The 14,732-nt window shown below is 35.8% G+C and overlaps 1 protein-coding gene and 1 long non-coding RNA gene across 10 annotated transcripts in view; one reads left to right on the plus strand and one right to left on the minus strand.

Moving 5' to 3' along the window:
• Window positions 1-8,885, minus strand: part of LOC144980572 (uncharacterized) — an 11,040-nt gene extending 2,155 nt beyond the window's left edge. The window contains exons 1-6 of the mRNA XM_078928248.1: window positions 7,823-8,885; window positions 6,047-6,207; window positions 3,653-3,707; window positions 2,802-3,008; window positions 1,737-2,017; window positions 123-190 (exon numbers count right to left, since the gene is read on the minus strand). Of these exons, the coding sequence (XP_078784374.1) occupies window positions 123-190; window positions 1,737-2,017; window positions 2,802-3,008; window positions 3,653-3,707; window positions 6,047-6,207; window positions 7,823-8,780 (1,730 nt within the window). The 5' untranslated portion in view covers window positions 8,781-8,885. The remainder of the gene's footprint in view (window positions 1-122; window positions 191-1,736; window positions 2,018-2,801; window positions 3,009-3,652; window positions 3,708-6,046; window positions 6,208-7,822) is intronic.
• A 103-nt stretch (window positions 8,886-8,988) lies between these two features.
• LOC144980521 (uncharacterized) lies at window positions 8,989-14,414 on the plus strand. 9 transcript variants are annotated; one of them, XR_013646914.1, is made up of 2 exons: window positions 8,989-9,160; window positions 14,002-14,414. It is a non-coding gene; the product is annotated as an uncharacterized LOC144980521 (long non-coding RNA). The 9 variants fall into 9 exon arrangements; XR_013646913.1 differs by having other exon boundaries at window positions 14,005-14,414; XR_013646917.1 differs by having other exon boundaries at window positions 8,989-9,093; window positions 14,005-14,414.
• The last annotated feature ends 318 nt before the right edge of the window (window positions 14,415-14,732 follow it).

Consider the following 14,732-nt stretch of genomic DNA (forward strand, 5'->3'; position numbering starts at 1 on the left):
TCTGTCAATTCAACATGTTTGTAGATTCCCAACAATATCAAGATGATAAAACCTTCCATATATGTGTAAAAAACAGCAAGGTCGTATTTATAACATGTCACATCCCCATCACAACCAATCACATGTGAGATACATTGATTAAAAGCTTTTGCAATCTCTTTAAAGTGTCAGTGTGAACAAGGATAAAGAACTGATATAAGTGTAATGAAAGGTGCCAACAAAGCAAAAAGAAAACGACAAAAAAAAAACCATCCATAAAAATGTAGATGTAGCACATATGACGTAATCAGTCCTGAGTCGATCCCCGGTGAAGGCACTGATGTTTTGGGGGATGTGTTATTCTGCCTTGCTTGGTGTGGGGGGGGGCACCTTCATACACTCTTGTTCAGTTCTTTATCTACACTGGTACCTGCTCCTGAATTTCTTATGTGAACAGAAACCTGCAACTCTTAAACAAAGACAAAAGACAGGCACAATAACAGACATTTTTCACTACATATGAAACGAACACCGGACATTCACATCATCAAAAATCTATCAATCTTCTCTCTAGCAAGCTAACTTAATACAAATGCAACGAATGGTTATATTTCTTCTAGCCTGACAACTATTACAAATCCCATGTATGAAGATTACAATAAGCTATTTGATCGGCCACATTCCAGCATCTATCTCTCGTGTACTCCAACATCATTCAGAGTTCGAGGTTCTGTCACATCAGCTATCAATATCAATATATTAAGTTATATACAAGGCCATATTACAGATTACATCCAATCCAAAGGATGCCAAGTTTAAAATATGTAAAAGAGAGTGTTGAAATCCCCCATTTTGAGAAATCTTTATGAGAGTTTACTTGTCTATAAACCTAAGACATTAGTAACTATGAATATCTATAACACTCTGGTTTCTGGAAATGGTTGGGTATCTGCAATTGCAAACACTTAAAACACACACACACACACACACACACACAGAGAGAGAGAGAGAGAGAGAGAGAGAGGAGAGAGAGGAGAGAGAGGAGAGAGAGAGAGAGAGAGAGAGAGGAGGAGAGAGAGAGGAGAGAGAGAGAGAGAGAGAGGAGAGAGAGAGAGGAGAGAGAGAGAGAGAGAGAGAGAGAGAGAGAGAGAGAGAGAGAGAGAGAGAGAGAGAGAGAGAGAGAGAGAGAGAGAGGAGAGAGAGAGAGAGAGAGAGAGAGAGAGAGGAGAGAGAGAGAGAGAGAGAGAGGAGAGAGAGAGAGAGGAGAGAGAGAGAGAGAGAGAGATGAGAGAGGAGAGAGAGAGAGGAGAGAGAGAGAGAGAGAGAGAGAGAGAGAGAGGAGAGAGAGAGAGAGAGAGAGAGAGAGAGAGAGAGGAGAGAGAGAGAGAGAGGAGAGAGGAGAGAGAGGAGAGAGAGAGAGAGAGAGGAGAGAGGAGAGAGAAGAGAGAGAGAGAGAGAGAGAGGAGAGAGAGGAGAGAGAGGAGAGAGAGAGAGAGAGAGAGAGAAGAGAGAGAGAGAGAGAGAGAGAGAGAGAGAGAGAGAGAGAGAGAGAGAGAGAGAAGAGAGAGAGAGAGAGAGAGAGAGAGAGAGAGGAGAGAGAGAGAGAGAGAGAGAGGAGAGAGAGAGAGGAGAGAGAGGAGAGAGAGAGAGAGAGAGGAGAGAGAGAGAGGAGAGAGGAGAGAGAGAGAGAGAGAGGAGAGAGAGGAGAGAGAGAGGAGAGAGAGAGAGAATCCTATCTTCAAATACTCAAAACTCACCTGCTCTAGTTCTCCCCTCACTTGATACTGGAAGTTTTGTCTGGTAAGGGCCAGTTCCCTCTCCTTAGCTTGCAACTGTGTCTTGGTGACTTGAATCATCTTGTCTTTGTCTTGAATTGTTCTGTCTTTGTCTTGGATCACTGATCGAATTTCCGTATCTTTAGCTTGAATCACTGTATCCTTATTGATAATTTCTTCCCGTTGCTGACAAATCTGCTTGTGATTTTCATCTGCTGCCTTGAGAGTGCCAAGCAAGAGTTGTTCATTGGGATATTGACCCCCTGTAAAAAAATCAAAATCAAAATCAATGACAGTGAAGAACAACTAAACAGCAAGAAATGTTTCCATGTTATGTACAATTATCATTTTGAAGTCAAAAAACAATGTTTCAAATAATGGAATATGTTCAGCTATCTAATGTCAAGATCGCATTGTAGGTTGGAATGAAATTATTAGTACTTATGATATATCAATTCATTTTCATAGATTCGTTTTTAAAAATTAAAAAGTTTCATTATATTGCATCCTTTTTATTCAATAATGACAATTAGGTTATTGGATCTGTTTCAAATCAATTCAAACTTTTAAATAACTCAATTTGCAAGTTTGATAAGGCTTTTAGACACACGTTCACTGCTCATGGTTATGTGTTACATATTATTATACTTTGTATGGGGGTCCTGATGGCTCAGTTGGTGGAGCACTCGCTTCACATGCAATGGGACCGAGATCTATCCCAGGCGCAGTCAAGTTTTTTTCTGACCCACCTGCCCACCCAGCAGTGATTGGGTAACTGGTTCTGTAGAGCTGGTGGAAAGCGCTTTGCGATAAAGTAGCATCCTATCCAAAGGATAGCAAGCAATTGCTATTGTCCGTTTCATGCTAGAGAAACCGAGATAAACTTCAACTCCATGGGCCTCGTGACTTTAGACTTTAAAATCTTTTTTTTAAAATATAACACTTAAATCTACGACTCAAGTGTTAAATCTCACACTGGTAACAGTCATTTAATCCTTATATTGTAAATTCTCAATCTTGCGAGGTCCTTTGGTACAAAAGACTCACAAGAAGCTATAAAGAATTTAAGGACAGCGTCAGCAATCTGTTCTATGGTGTACTGACATGTTGCTGCCTTAATTGTCTCCAGATTCAAGTGGGGTGATCCGACGGATGATGCAGAGGACGATGAAGACGATGATGCGAATGAAGATGATGAACATGTTGAAGATGGTGTAGAACAAGTAGATGATACTGAACTGCCTGAATCGGAATCTGGGGATCAGAACGTGAATAAAAATAAGTTAATAAATTAGCACAAAAATCGAAGCATAATTGGCAAGTCTTTATTTTATACCCCCATTTTTTTTAGTTAAGTAAGATTATAAAATATAAAACAAACATATATAAGACACCATGAAAAAGCGATAGCAATTTTAAATCAATGAAAAATAATGTTTCTGGGTACTATTACCCCCTCCCCCCCCCCCCCACACCTTCCAATGAACCTAGTTTATTAATTATTTACCTGATTATTCTTCTTTCAATATTAATTTATTCAATCATTACTCATTTTCTACATACATCTTTTTATTTGTGAATTTTTATATTTATTTGTTTATCTATAATTCATTTACTTCTCTATTTATTTTAAATCCCTTCGATTTTTCCACATATTTATAGCTACAGACTTTATATTATTTAAAGATCAATGTCTATTATATTGTGCATGAAGAGATGCACATATAATAATTAACACGGGATTTTAAAATAAAATAAATAAACAAAATTATTTTTAAAAACTAACAAAAAAGATCAATATATAATTATTCTAAACAGTAAACTAACAAAATTATGCAAATTTAGGTTTTAAAAAAATTGAAGAAAAATAATGTATTAAAAAATGAGGACAAAATTACCGCAGTCTGAGTCTTGAGCAGACATCATTTCCCCATAGTCTACCTCGACTGTAAGCTGGAAATGGAAAAACAAATAAGACAATAAGTGACATGCCAAGAATCCTTTAAAAAAAAAAACAGAAAAAAAAAAAAAAAACACACAAAAAAAAGAAAAAAAAAGAAAGAAAATATTGGAAAAATAAACCTTAAGCTGGCTGTTTCTATTTGACGCTTTGGTAACTTTTTATTGAGACAGAGCAGCTGTTTTATCAAGATGAGCTGAATGCTTTTATATCATGTGATAAAACATTTAGTACCATTTCAACAATGACAACTTAAAATGAGGCCAAAACATATTTTCAAAAAAAAAAAAAAATAAATTAAAAAAAAAAAGAAAAGAAAAAAAAAGAGGAAACAAATTGGACTTCACTTCATAGAAGATTTGACACAGATCACATCTGACCAGGGGAGACAATCAATATTAGACATTCAAACAATTCATGAATCGTGGGTGACGTGACTTTTAATTGTAATAAAATAATGTCCCAACTGATTTAATATCTTCTACTTTTCTGACATTGCACCATACACAAACAAAAGCCATTGTTGTGTTGTAATATCACTTTTTGTTCTTCTAGTTATTTTTATGAAGTAGTAGTCAGTAGTCTTATTAGAAAGTGATACTATGCTGATGGAAGCTATAGACTGTAAAAAGTAAAAGACGAAAATGAATGTAAACAGATTTTAAAAAGAACAAAATACCAAACACTGAACATTTCGGGCTCTAAATCCTTCTTCAGCCAACAACAAACATCAATTAAAACATAAATATACATTACTTAAAAGCCCAGATAGACGACAGAGAAAAAATAAAAACATGTCCTATCTGTAATAAGATCTTGGAATGTCTAATTGTTTTTTAGTTGTTGGCTGAAGAAGGGTTTCGAACCCAAAATGTTCTGTATTTGGTATTTTATTCTTTTTTAAAGCTGATTATATATATATATATATATATATATATATATATATATATATATATATATATATATATATATTATATATATATATTGAATTGTGTTTGATACAAATATGGTACGAAAAGTGCTCGACATGCAGTAATGGAGCGAATTATTATTATTTAAAATATTTACCACAATGTTTGAGACAGTCTACATTAATGTTTCAGGCTTAATTTGCCATCGTCAGGACTGAGTTGTTTTGTTGACTGTTGTTGTTTCTTGAACAACCTCATGAAGCCACACTCAACATGAAAAGTGAGATCTACGGAAGATGTCCCCATCGGCGTAAATTCCTGTTAAGCAACTTTAAACCGGAACCACTTCAAGAAACAACAACAGTCAACAAAACAACTCAGTCCTGACGATGGCAAATTAAGCCTGAAACATTAATGTAGACTGTCTCAAACATTGTGGTAAATATTTTAAATAATAATATATATATATATATATATATATATATTCATTTTTGTTTTTATTAATTTTTACAGTCTTACTTCATACACTACCTTATAAATTACCCATGTCATATATCAAGTGCACTCCCTACACATTACCAGAGAGGGTTTATTATATTTCCTAACAGACCTTGAAATCCCTAACAACATTATTTCAGACCTGCCAACTTGAATATTCATAATTTTTAGGTGATAAAAATTGTAGTTGCTACAGAAGTAAACTTTTAAAATCAACAATTTATCCTCACATGGATTAAATAACACTTCAAAATTGTAAAAATTATATAGTCTGGCATCAACTTTCATTTTCAAAAAAGTTTTACTGACTCTGAGATGCTCATGCACTTCTGAAATTGGAGCCAAAATTTCATAATTCTACAAATTTTTTGTTATAGTAGGAAGGTCTGATATTCAATAGGATAGGAATAGTTGCTGGGAAATGCCTGTAAATTTCAAATGTTATTCGCCTAGACTTTCTCTATCAAAAAGGATATCCCATCATCATATAAATAAAGTTATTTCTGCTGTACAAGACTTTTTGACAATTTGGAGATCATCTTCTAATCTAGTGACAGATAAAGAACATTTTTTAGGCCAAAATTAGAAAAAATATTGTATGCAGAACATTTTAAATGACGTGGCACAGACCCAAAATCTTAACGAAGAACAGCCACTATAAAAGCAATGGAACGATGCCACTCAGCTCTTTATTACTGCTTTTAGACAGCCATTTTAATGAGTAGTTCTCACTAAATTCTATCAATCAAACCTATAAATTTAAGGTTACATATAGTTTTGTGTGTTGGTACTTTATATCAGCTGGTGGATGTTGTGAGCAATTTAGCTAAACGCAGAGCATCAATATGATCGCACTAAAAATAAAGTTGATGTCACTCTCAATACAACAACACATTAAATTACAGAAACACCTCTTGAGTTACCTCTGTGTCCTGTGCATTATTGATGAAATCTTGACCTTTCAACTGTAGCATGTGTAAGCAGTACTGTGAAGCTCTTGAATGTTGAAGGAAAGGATCAGTACCTTTGGACCAGTTACGAAGGCCAACGCCGCAGCAATAGCATCTGACACTGTCTGTGAAACCTGGATGGAGAGAAGAAGAGAACATGAAAATAAATAACTACAAAAGCCATCAAAACTGAACACTGAATTTTTAATGCAATCAGCGCTGCTGTTGACAAAAATGGAAAAAGGAGGGAAATTTTAAATGATTGCCCTTTAAATCCACAAATTTACTGCACTTAACTTATCCCACTTTTAGACCAATTGTGATGAGAAACCATAAAATTGATGCTCTAGCTAACTTCTGGAGAGTGGTAAACTGAACCTATTAGTTCCATCGCACATCTGTCTCTCACTGCCAGTGCATTTGATTTGGAGGAAATGTAATTGTTCAAAAGGAGGAAATTCCTCGTCTGACTCCAAATTCAGGAATTTCCATGGATCCAAATAAGGAAAACCATCAACACTGCTCAGTCAAACATGACAACCACATCAATCATTCAAAACAATGTTGTGAAATTGGAAAATTTAGGTTGATTTCTTCGTATAATCACACACACACACACACACACACACACACACACACACACACACACACACACACAAGAATAATTATTATTATATCATAATAATCGTAAATTCACATTTTACATTAGCTGAATTTATGGAGACTATCCATCAAGCCGGCCAGAATAAAGATAGCCTGAAATTCCTGTGACAACAATCTGCCTTGCCACTCATATCAACCTCTAGAACGGAACAATAACCTCAGATTCTTCCACATAATATTTATTTTTTCGTTATAATACTAATACCTCAAACTTTTTAAATTAAGCATATCATGTTTAAGACCTTAACCTACAGCATGTGAGAAATCAAACTGGTTGGCAAGTCTGATCATTGACAACATTAAAACATTTATCCCAACTCATAACAAGTCTAAAGATCTGAGAAGTTATTATATGATGATACAGTGTCAGACAAAGAGTCATAGAGAAAAATACAAGAAAATAACTCTTAAAAGACAAAATATATAATAGTTTTAGCTACATCATATCTTTTTGGTTGCGTGTTCTGTTGTTGACATTCTAGAAAATTATTATAAAATATTTTTTTTTTAATGCAGCGAGATAATCCTGCAGAAAATTACTTTAACGATTATAAAAATTACAACAATAGCTCTAGGGAAATAGAAAAATCTAATTGAAACCTTAATTTACCTTCCTATGTTAATTCTATCTTAAATAAAACTACTTTATCAAAACCCAAGGGAGATAATTCATTATTTCATATTACTCTCATTCCCGTACAAAGGAAATTAAGTTTTTAAAAACTTCCGGATGGAGTTAAATACTGATCTTGAAAAATATAAAAAGAATTAAACAATATTTTGCATTAATTAAACTTTCAGATTTGCCTAATCTATACTGGAAAGCCGTGCATATTCATTTCTCTTACTTAATGCTCTCAATTTAATACGTAATGATTTATTAAAACTTTTCCTCATTACATTCTACTTTCACGAATTGAAAAATTGAGGAGATCAATACGAGTAAATGTACAAGATCAAAATTGATAACATAATATCTATGTGTAATAAATAGACATTGAAAAAATAATTTGTGTATTTTAATATTAATATATGGAATATCACACAATATACAGTTCATAGCTTTAATAAGGAGGATGATCATACCTGTGCAATAAAAACCACATTCGGCCATCTTCTCTATTGAAAATTCTTCACTTTGAAGCATTGGCCATGAATCAAATGTCCCAATTCGGCTTGTGATTTCCTCAAATTCTGGGTGTTTTATTATAAATTCACGGTTTCCACAGCACCTTTCATAATGAGTCAAGGAACAACAAAATGTGTTATTCCGCACTTTATCACGAACTGCACGCTCGCTTTCTCTGGTTATGTTACCAATATCAAAACCACGTACAAAAGGACACGTAGGTACTACTCTCTCATGCAACATTTCAACATGAATTTCACTGCAATTTGTAAGTTCTTCAAGTTCTACACTACAAAATACACACATTACACTTGATGATTTGCAATTAAAAACAAACCCACATTTAGCATATATTGCTGCCTCATAAGAGAATGGATTGAGAAATGTAAGTAGTCTATGACTCTCGAACAAAGCAAGAAAACCCAATTTGTGCTTTGGACGAAAAAGTTTTGGTGATGGCGACTGAATGTTCGTGAATAGCTGCCTTCTAACACTAGAATTAGATGCGTTTGTATTAGCTGATAACATATTTTCGATGAATGAGGACGATAAAAACGATGAATGTGGACGTGTGAGGTGATCATCATGAATCTGTAAATGTGAAAATGGTGGCTCTGAATCTGGTTCTGATGCTGGTGTTGGGGTAGGTGATGGATTGAGAAAAGGGCAGTTTGGACGTAAAATTCGGTGTACGGCCAAAGGTGACTCTCCCTCCCAACCAAAAAATGTTAGTCCACAATGTTTGCAAAATACTTCATCTGAAACCGAGTCATTTAGACGCTCAAACCCTGCTTCAGCGAGTTTGACAGGGGAATTTGACAAGTGAATATCTTGATTGTTTTGACTTGGCGACCCAAAGAATGAACTTAATCGTTGCTTAGCACGGGATGCTTCTGAAAAATCCACTGCATCCATAGTGAAATAGATTATATCCTTACAATATGCACGAATTATTTCCACCAATAGAATTATGTATTTGATAAAACAAGAAAAACTCAGTAAAACAAGATACACTTTGAATGAAAAGTGTCGGCCATTTCGATATTGGTGTGTTTTTTCTCCTGCCGGAAGTAGGGCATCATAATTTTCGGATTTTCCCGTTTATTTCTAAGAATAGATCGCCGGTGTTATCCATTGGTTCCATGTCCAGTGCCAGTGTCCAGTTTCCAGCGATCCAGCGTTCCTGATTCCACTCTATTCCTTCACCTTACTTTCAGTTTTGTGGCCGGTTAAAAAATTCGCTTTTTTGAGATAAATCATTGTGACCGTTGGGGAGTTGTTAGCTTAACTTTCTTGTTGGTGGCCCTAAGTTAATGATTGCCCTAGTTTTAAGTTTTGGCCATAGAATTAAACGAATGAGAATACGTACGAAGCCTAAAAAGTGTCCACCAATGAAAGCATTCAGCGCCATTTTGTTGTTGGCTGAGAATGTAGTTAATTACCATTCATTCGGTATCTATGTCAACATAACGACACAAGAAAAACAACAAACAATATCAAAATCCACAATAAAATGTTTCAGAACTGTTGCGTATATTTATGGCACAACGAAGCTGTCAAAAAATGAAGTTAGAGAATGTGTGTAATCATGTATTATAATAACCTGTAATGTGTTTTCCAACCACCACATCATCTACTACTACAACCACCACCACAATATCATCACTAACACTACTACTACAACCACCAGCCCCACATCATTATCACTACCACTACTACTACACCACCACCAGCACATCATCATCACTACCACTACTACAATCACCACAACCACATCGTCATCACTACCACTACTACTGCAACCACCACCACCATATCATCATCATTACCACTACTACCACAACCACCACCACCACTACTACTACAACCACCACCACATCACTACCTCAACTACTACAACCACCACCACAATAGCATCACTACCACTACTACTACAACCACCACAACCACATCGTCATCACGACCACTACTACTACAACCACCACCATATCATTACCATTACCACTACTACTACAACCACCACTACCACCATATCATTACCATTACCACTACTACTACAACCACCACAACCACATCGTCATCACTACCACTACTACTGCAACCACCACTACCACCATATCATCACCATTACAACTACTACTACAACCACCACAACCACATCATCATCACTACCACTACTACTACAACCACCACCACATCATCATCACTATCACTACTACTACAACTACAACCACCACCACATTATCATCACTACCACTACTACTACTGCAACCACCACCACCATATCATCATCATTGAAATATTTTTTTTTTTTAATTGAGCTTTATATAGTGCAATATCTACTAAATGTGCTCAAAGCGCTTTACAAGGGGTCCCTGGTCAACATTTAACATGTAGGACGGGACATGACGCCTGTTAGGCGATATTACAATTTTTCGGACAAAGACAACTCTGTTAACGGCCAGGTACTCATTTTACACCTGAGTACGGTGAGAGAATGTGAGTAAAGAGCCTTTTCCAAGGACTCAATTATGCGCCGAGCGCGAGGCTCGAACCCAGGACCTTCCGATCCGGAAGCGAGTGTCATACTACTAGACCACATAGCCGCATCATTACCACTACTACTACAAACACCACCACCACATCATCATCACGACCACTGCTACTACAACCACCACCACCACCATATCATTACCATTACCACTACTACTACAACCACCACCACATCATCATCACTACCACTACTACTACAACTACAATCATCACCACCACCACATCATCATCACTATTACTACTACAACTACAACCACCACCAACACCACATCACCTCACTAACACTCAGTACTACAATCACTACCATTAGGTTTTGGGGCTTTACTTCATTTGAAATAAGGAAACTTCGGAATTGTATTTGGCATTGTGTTTATATATCATAATATAATTCTAATCAGTTATCTATTTAGAACTAGATACTATACAATATGTATGCCAAATACCACCCCAATTCCCCTTTCTTGTGTGCGGGAATTCCTCTTTCGTCATTGAAATTGAGTGTGAGAGAGTCATCACTACACACATAAACAACAGAAACAATTTAAAAACAAGACTATGACACGCAACCACTCACACACGAGGCTATACTATTTATCCTTTTCTCTATATAGAATAGGACAAGACAAACAATAGCTTGACTCTCGCTACACTTCGCATTGATGTTTGTCGTCTCACGAGTTCAACTCTCGGTCGACCTGTCAATATTCCTTTTTGCCTCGGACGTAATCATTAATAGAATGTTGTGTGGTTTTGACCGTGAAGAAAACCTTAAGAAGTCACATTTATATCATTTTAGAGAGATCGTTTTGAATAATTTTGAGTTAAACGAGCGAGCAGCAACTTGTTTTCATGAACGGCCGATCAGCGCTTGTTTACCCTAGTAACGCGATTCCCAGCCAACATCAAAATGGCGGATATTTTTCTCATCGAGGCCGCTGGTTGGTTAGCCAATAAGAGCACCGTACGGTTTCCATTGGGTAAATTCCTTGGTTTTGGCAGTTTAATTTGTAATTTAATTGTAGTTTTTAGGCTTTGATAGATAGTTCTTGTCTTAGACTTAGGTATCTAAGTTAAGTTTTAGTCCATCGCCATTGTAATTGTACTTGTACTAGGCTAGATCCTAACCTAACCCGACGTGCAGTTGACTTATTATTTGCAGGTATGATAACCCGATTCATTATGGGATCTTTGTTGTAATGGAAATCTAAAGAAAATGACGCAAAATATTGTCCATTACAACAATATTAGACTAGGCCCATAATGGCGTTCGGATGTCAGACCTGTGTAAATGTAGGCCTACTCGTCACAGGCCCAATTTGTCACAGGCTCCAGTGAGCGCAGGTAGGCCTTATATGATTTCTTTGCCTTCCTTTGCTAGACTATCTGATGCACAAAATGCTGTACACTTATTTAAGGTTTATGTTGTCCTGCAAATAAGACATTAAGATACCAGATTATTTGTTTTCTAGAATATTTTTGTATGCCTACATTCATTTCAACCCTGTTTCAATATTATAATTTTCGCTCAAACTGAGTTGCTCTGTATATATAAACTTTTAAAAGAAACATCTTTATATCTTAATTGATGACAGTAATAATTACAGCAATTTAACTCTGTAGTTGTAACTCAAGTTTTTCATTTTCCACCTTAAAACTGTCAAAATGTCAATTCAGCTTGTTTCATTGTGTATGCGAATCTAAGCAAACTACTCTGTAAATTTTTATCAATGAATGTTTTTTTCGTGAAATTCAATCCATACAATCAAACATTCATTTACTCTTTTTGAGAATGTCAGTGATAGCTTCCATCATGCACAGGGCACAGTCGAGGCAAGGCTGGCCTGTGACAAACTGGGCCTCTTACAAACTGGCATGCTTTCCCACTGTGGATTATGACAAACTGGCATGCTTTCCCACTGTTGGCTGTGACAAATTGGTATGCTTCCGCTATGAGCCCATTGAAAAACGCATCGGTTTTGATGGATTCGAAGCATGAATTTCTCTAGTTCACAATGATTCGAACCCACTACCCTTCTGTTATGGCAACTCAGCCTGGTTATGAAAGGAGCGCTCTACAATCGGCGCCATTCACTAGTGGATGCAACATTTTTTTTTCTATTCTATTGTCCTTCTGGCAATTTTCTAATACTTTTTACTTCATTTCTTGTTATTATCAACATAAGTGCCTGCTTCACTCACTTTTTTTCTAGATTATTGTCAAGCATATTAATGACTAAGAGAAATAGAAGACTTTTTAAAATTTCTGGTCTAGTTATTTGTTTTTTAGACATGCATTCTTTCAAAATGTCACCATAACGACTATGTGGGTGGAGAGTGAAAATAGACGAGAAACTGGTATTGTATTGGGGTAAAATGATCTCTTAAGGAATAGATTCCAATGCAAACCCTGACAGCAATGAGCAGTATGATGGAGTGAGTTGATTTATATGAAGAAGAAAAAGAAGGAGAAGATGACGATGAAGGTTGAAAATCCCACACATTTTAAAAAGATTAAACTTTCATCAATCCTCAGTAATTTGATTTTTAAAATTTTGCGACCTTGATAAATCAATTTAAAATCTTGGTTGCTTTTACAGCCTGGGCTGGGTCTACGATCTTTATCCTAGCAATGTGGCTTATTGAACTCTATTATCTCCCATTGCCATTCAAACTTAAATTAAATTTGCTCCAGCAAAGCAATCACAGGAGGATGTCAAGGGGAGGGGGCACAGTGTAATCAGTAGGCAGAAAGTGGAACTGATAGAAGAAGAGTTAGAAGAAATTCTGATTTGCCGACATCAGACTTACTCAGCTGCCACCCTTACTTTGGACTGAAGAAGGATTGTATAGAATATGTATTATTTTCTCCTGATTTTATTTGGAACCCTTTTCCTTTAGACCACAGTTACTTTGATTTTGTTCCTTTTGAAGGGTTTTAACTTTTTCTTTTTAATTTCTAACTGGACTTCCAATTTATCAATGATCCTATCTTTCTCATCAAATAAAGCAGGTTTAGGCTACCTGCTGATAGTTCATCGTAATCATCATTTCCTATTACACCCTGGGTCAGGGTATAAGCCACAGACAAACAGTTCCCATCCTTCTCTCTCCTGAGCTAACTTTTTTATTTCGTTCCATGTCTTATCGCTTCTCTGTATATCAGCTTCTTTGATTCTTCTCCATGATCCCTTCCTCTTGATAATGCGCGAAGCTGCTTGTTTGGTAAACATTTTCATTTGCATGAATTTTATGTAATTGTCAATTATAAATCAGATTGAAACTTTTTAAAAGCAAAAACAAACTATACTGTTATGAGCTCAGATTGCTGTTTCTCTGTTTGCAACTTGCTGTTCACCTTTAAGGTTCTCTTAATTGTGTCCAAAATTTTGGCTAGATCTTGGAAACCGAGGAAGGCCAATATCTTATTGCCTATCCTCACATCTGGTAACCGGTAACTGCACACGTGCATTAGATTTTGAGTCTGAACAGCCAGGGAGACTATTCAGACTAGAGTATGTCTAGAAACTTTTAAAAACTAATGAACGTCCTGAATATTGCTGACGTTTAACATTTTTCTCTTTAGCAGATTCTTTCTGTCAACATGGCATGCTTTGAAATAGGTGACTTTAAAATAAGGCCTATCAAGGAAAATGAATGTGAGCAAGTCATTGAAATGGTCATTGTAAGTAATGTAGTTAACTGGTTATCATTCCTAACAAAGGTTTAAAGGGCCGACACTATTCCTAATTTAGTGTTTATTTTTTTCCCAACTACTTCTTTAAATTTCAAAAATGTCATCCAAAATTGATATGAATATATTCAGATTCATATGAATCTGGAATAATCCATAGAGATCTGGCATAAACCAATGACCCCACTTTTTTGTCTTATGAAACATACATTTAAGTTTAAGTAACATTATATGACTGGACGGGGTCCTTTGACCTCCCATGGTGGGCGGGAGGTCATGCTGTGTCTTCTATCCCCTTAATCTGTTTTCCGAGTTGCTTTCTGTCTTTGTCTTGGAATGGGATTACTAATGATAATAATAATAATAATAATAATAATAATAATAATAATAATAATAATAATAATAATAATAATAATAATACTTTATTCATCCAAAAAAATGGAAATTTGTCTACAGACGTGGCATGCATAAAAATGTATAAACTTAAACTTGTCCTGACCAGCAACTTACTTAGTTTTGTCACAGCCCTTGACTGTGAGGGAAACAGTCAAATGTATAGTTATAGTTTTGGGAGATGATTTTTTTTTCCTGTTACGTATTATTAGTTATGTATTCTGTAAACA

Source organism: Berghia stephanieae, chromosome 10, assembly GCF_034508935.2.
Source record: "Berghia stephanieae isolate SIO BIC M18660-M18661 chromosome 10, UCSD_Bste_1.3, whole genome shotgun sequence".
Taxonomy (NCBI): Eukaryota; Metazoa; Mollusca; class Gastropoda; order Nudibranchia; family Aeolidiidae; genus Berghia; species Berghia stephanieae.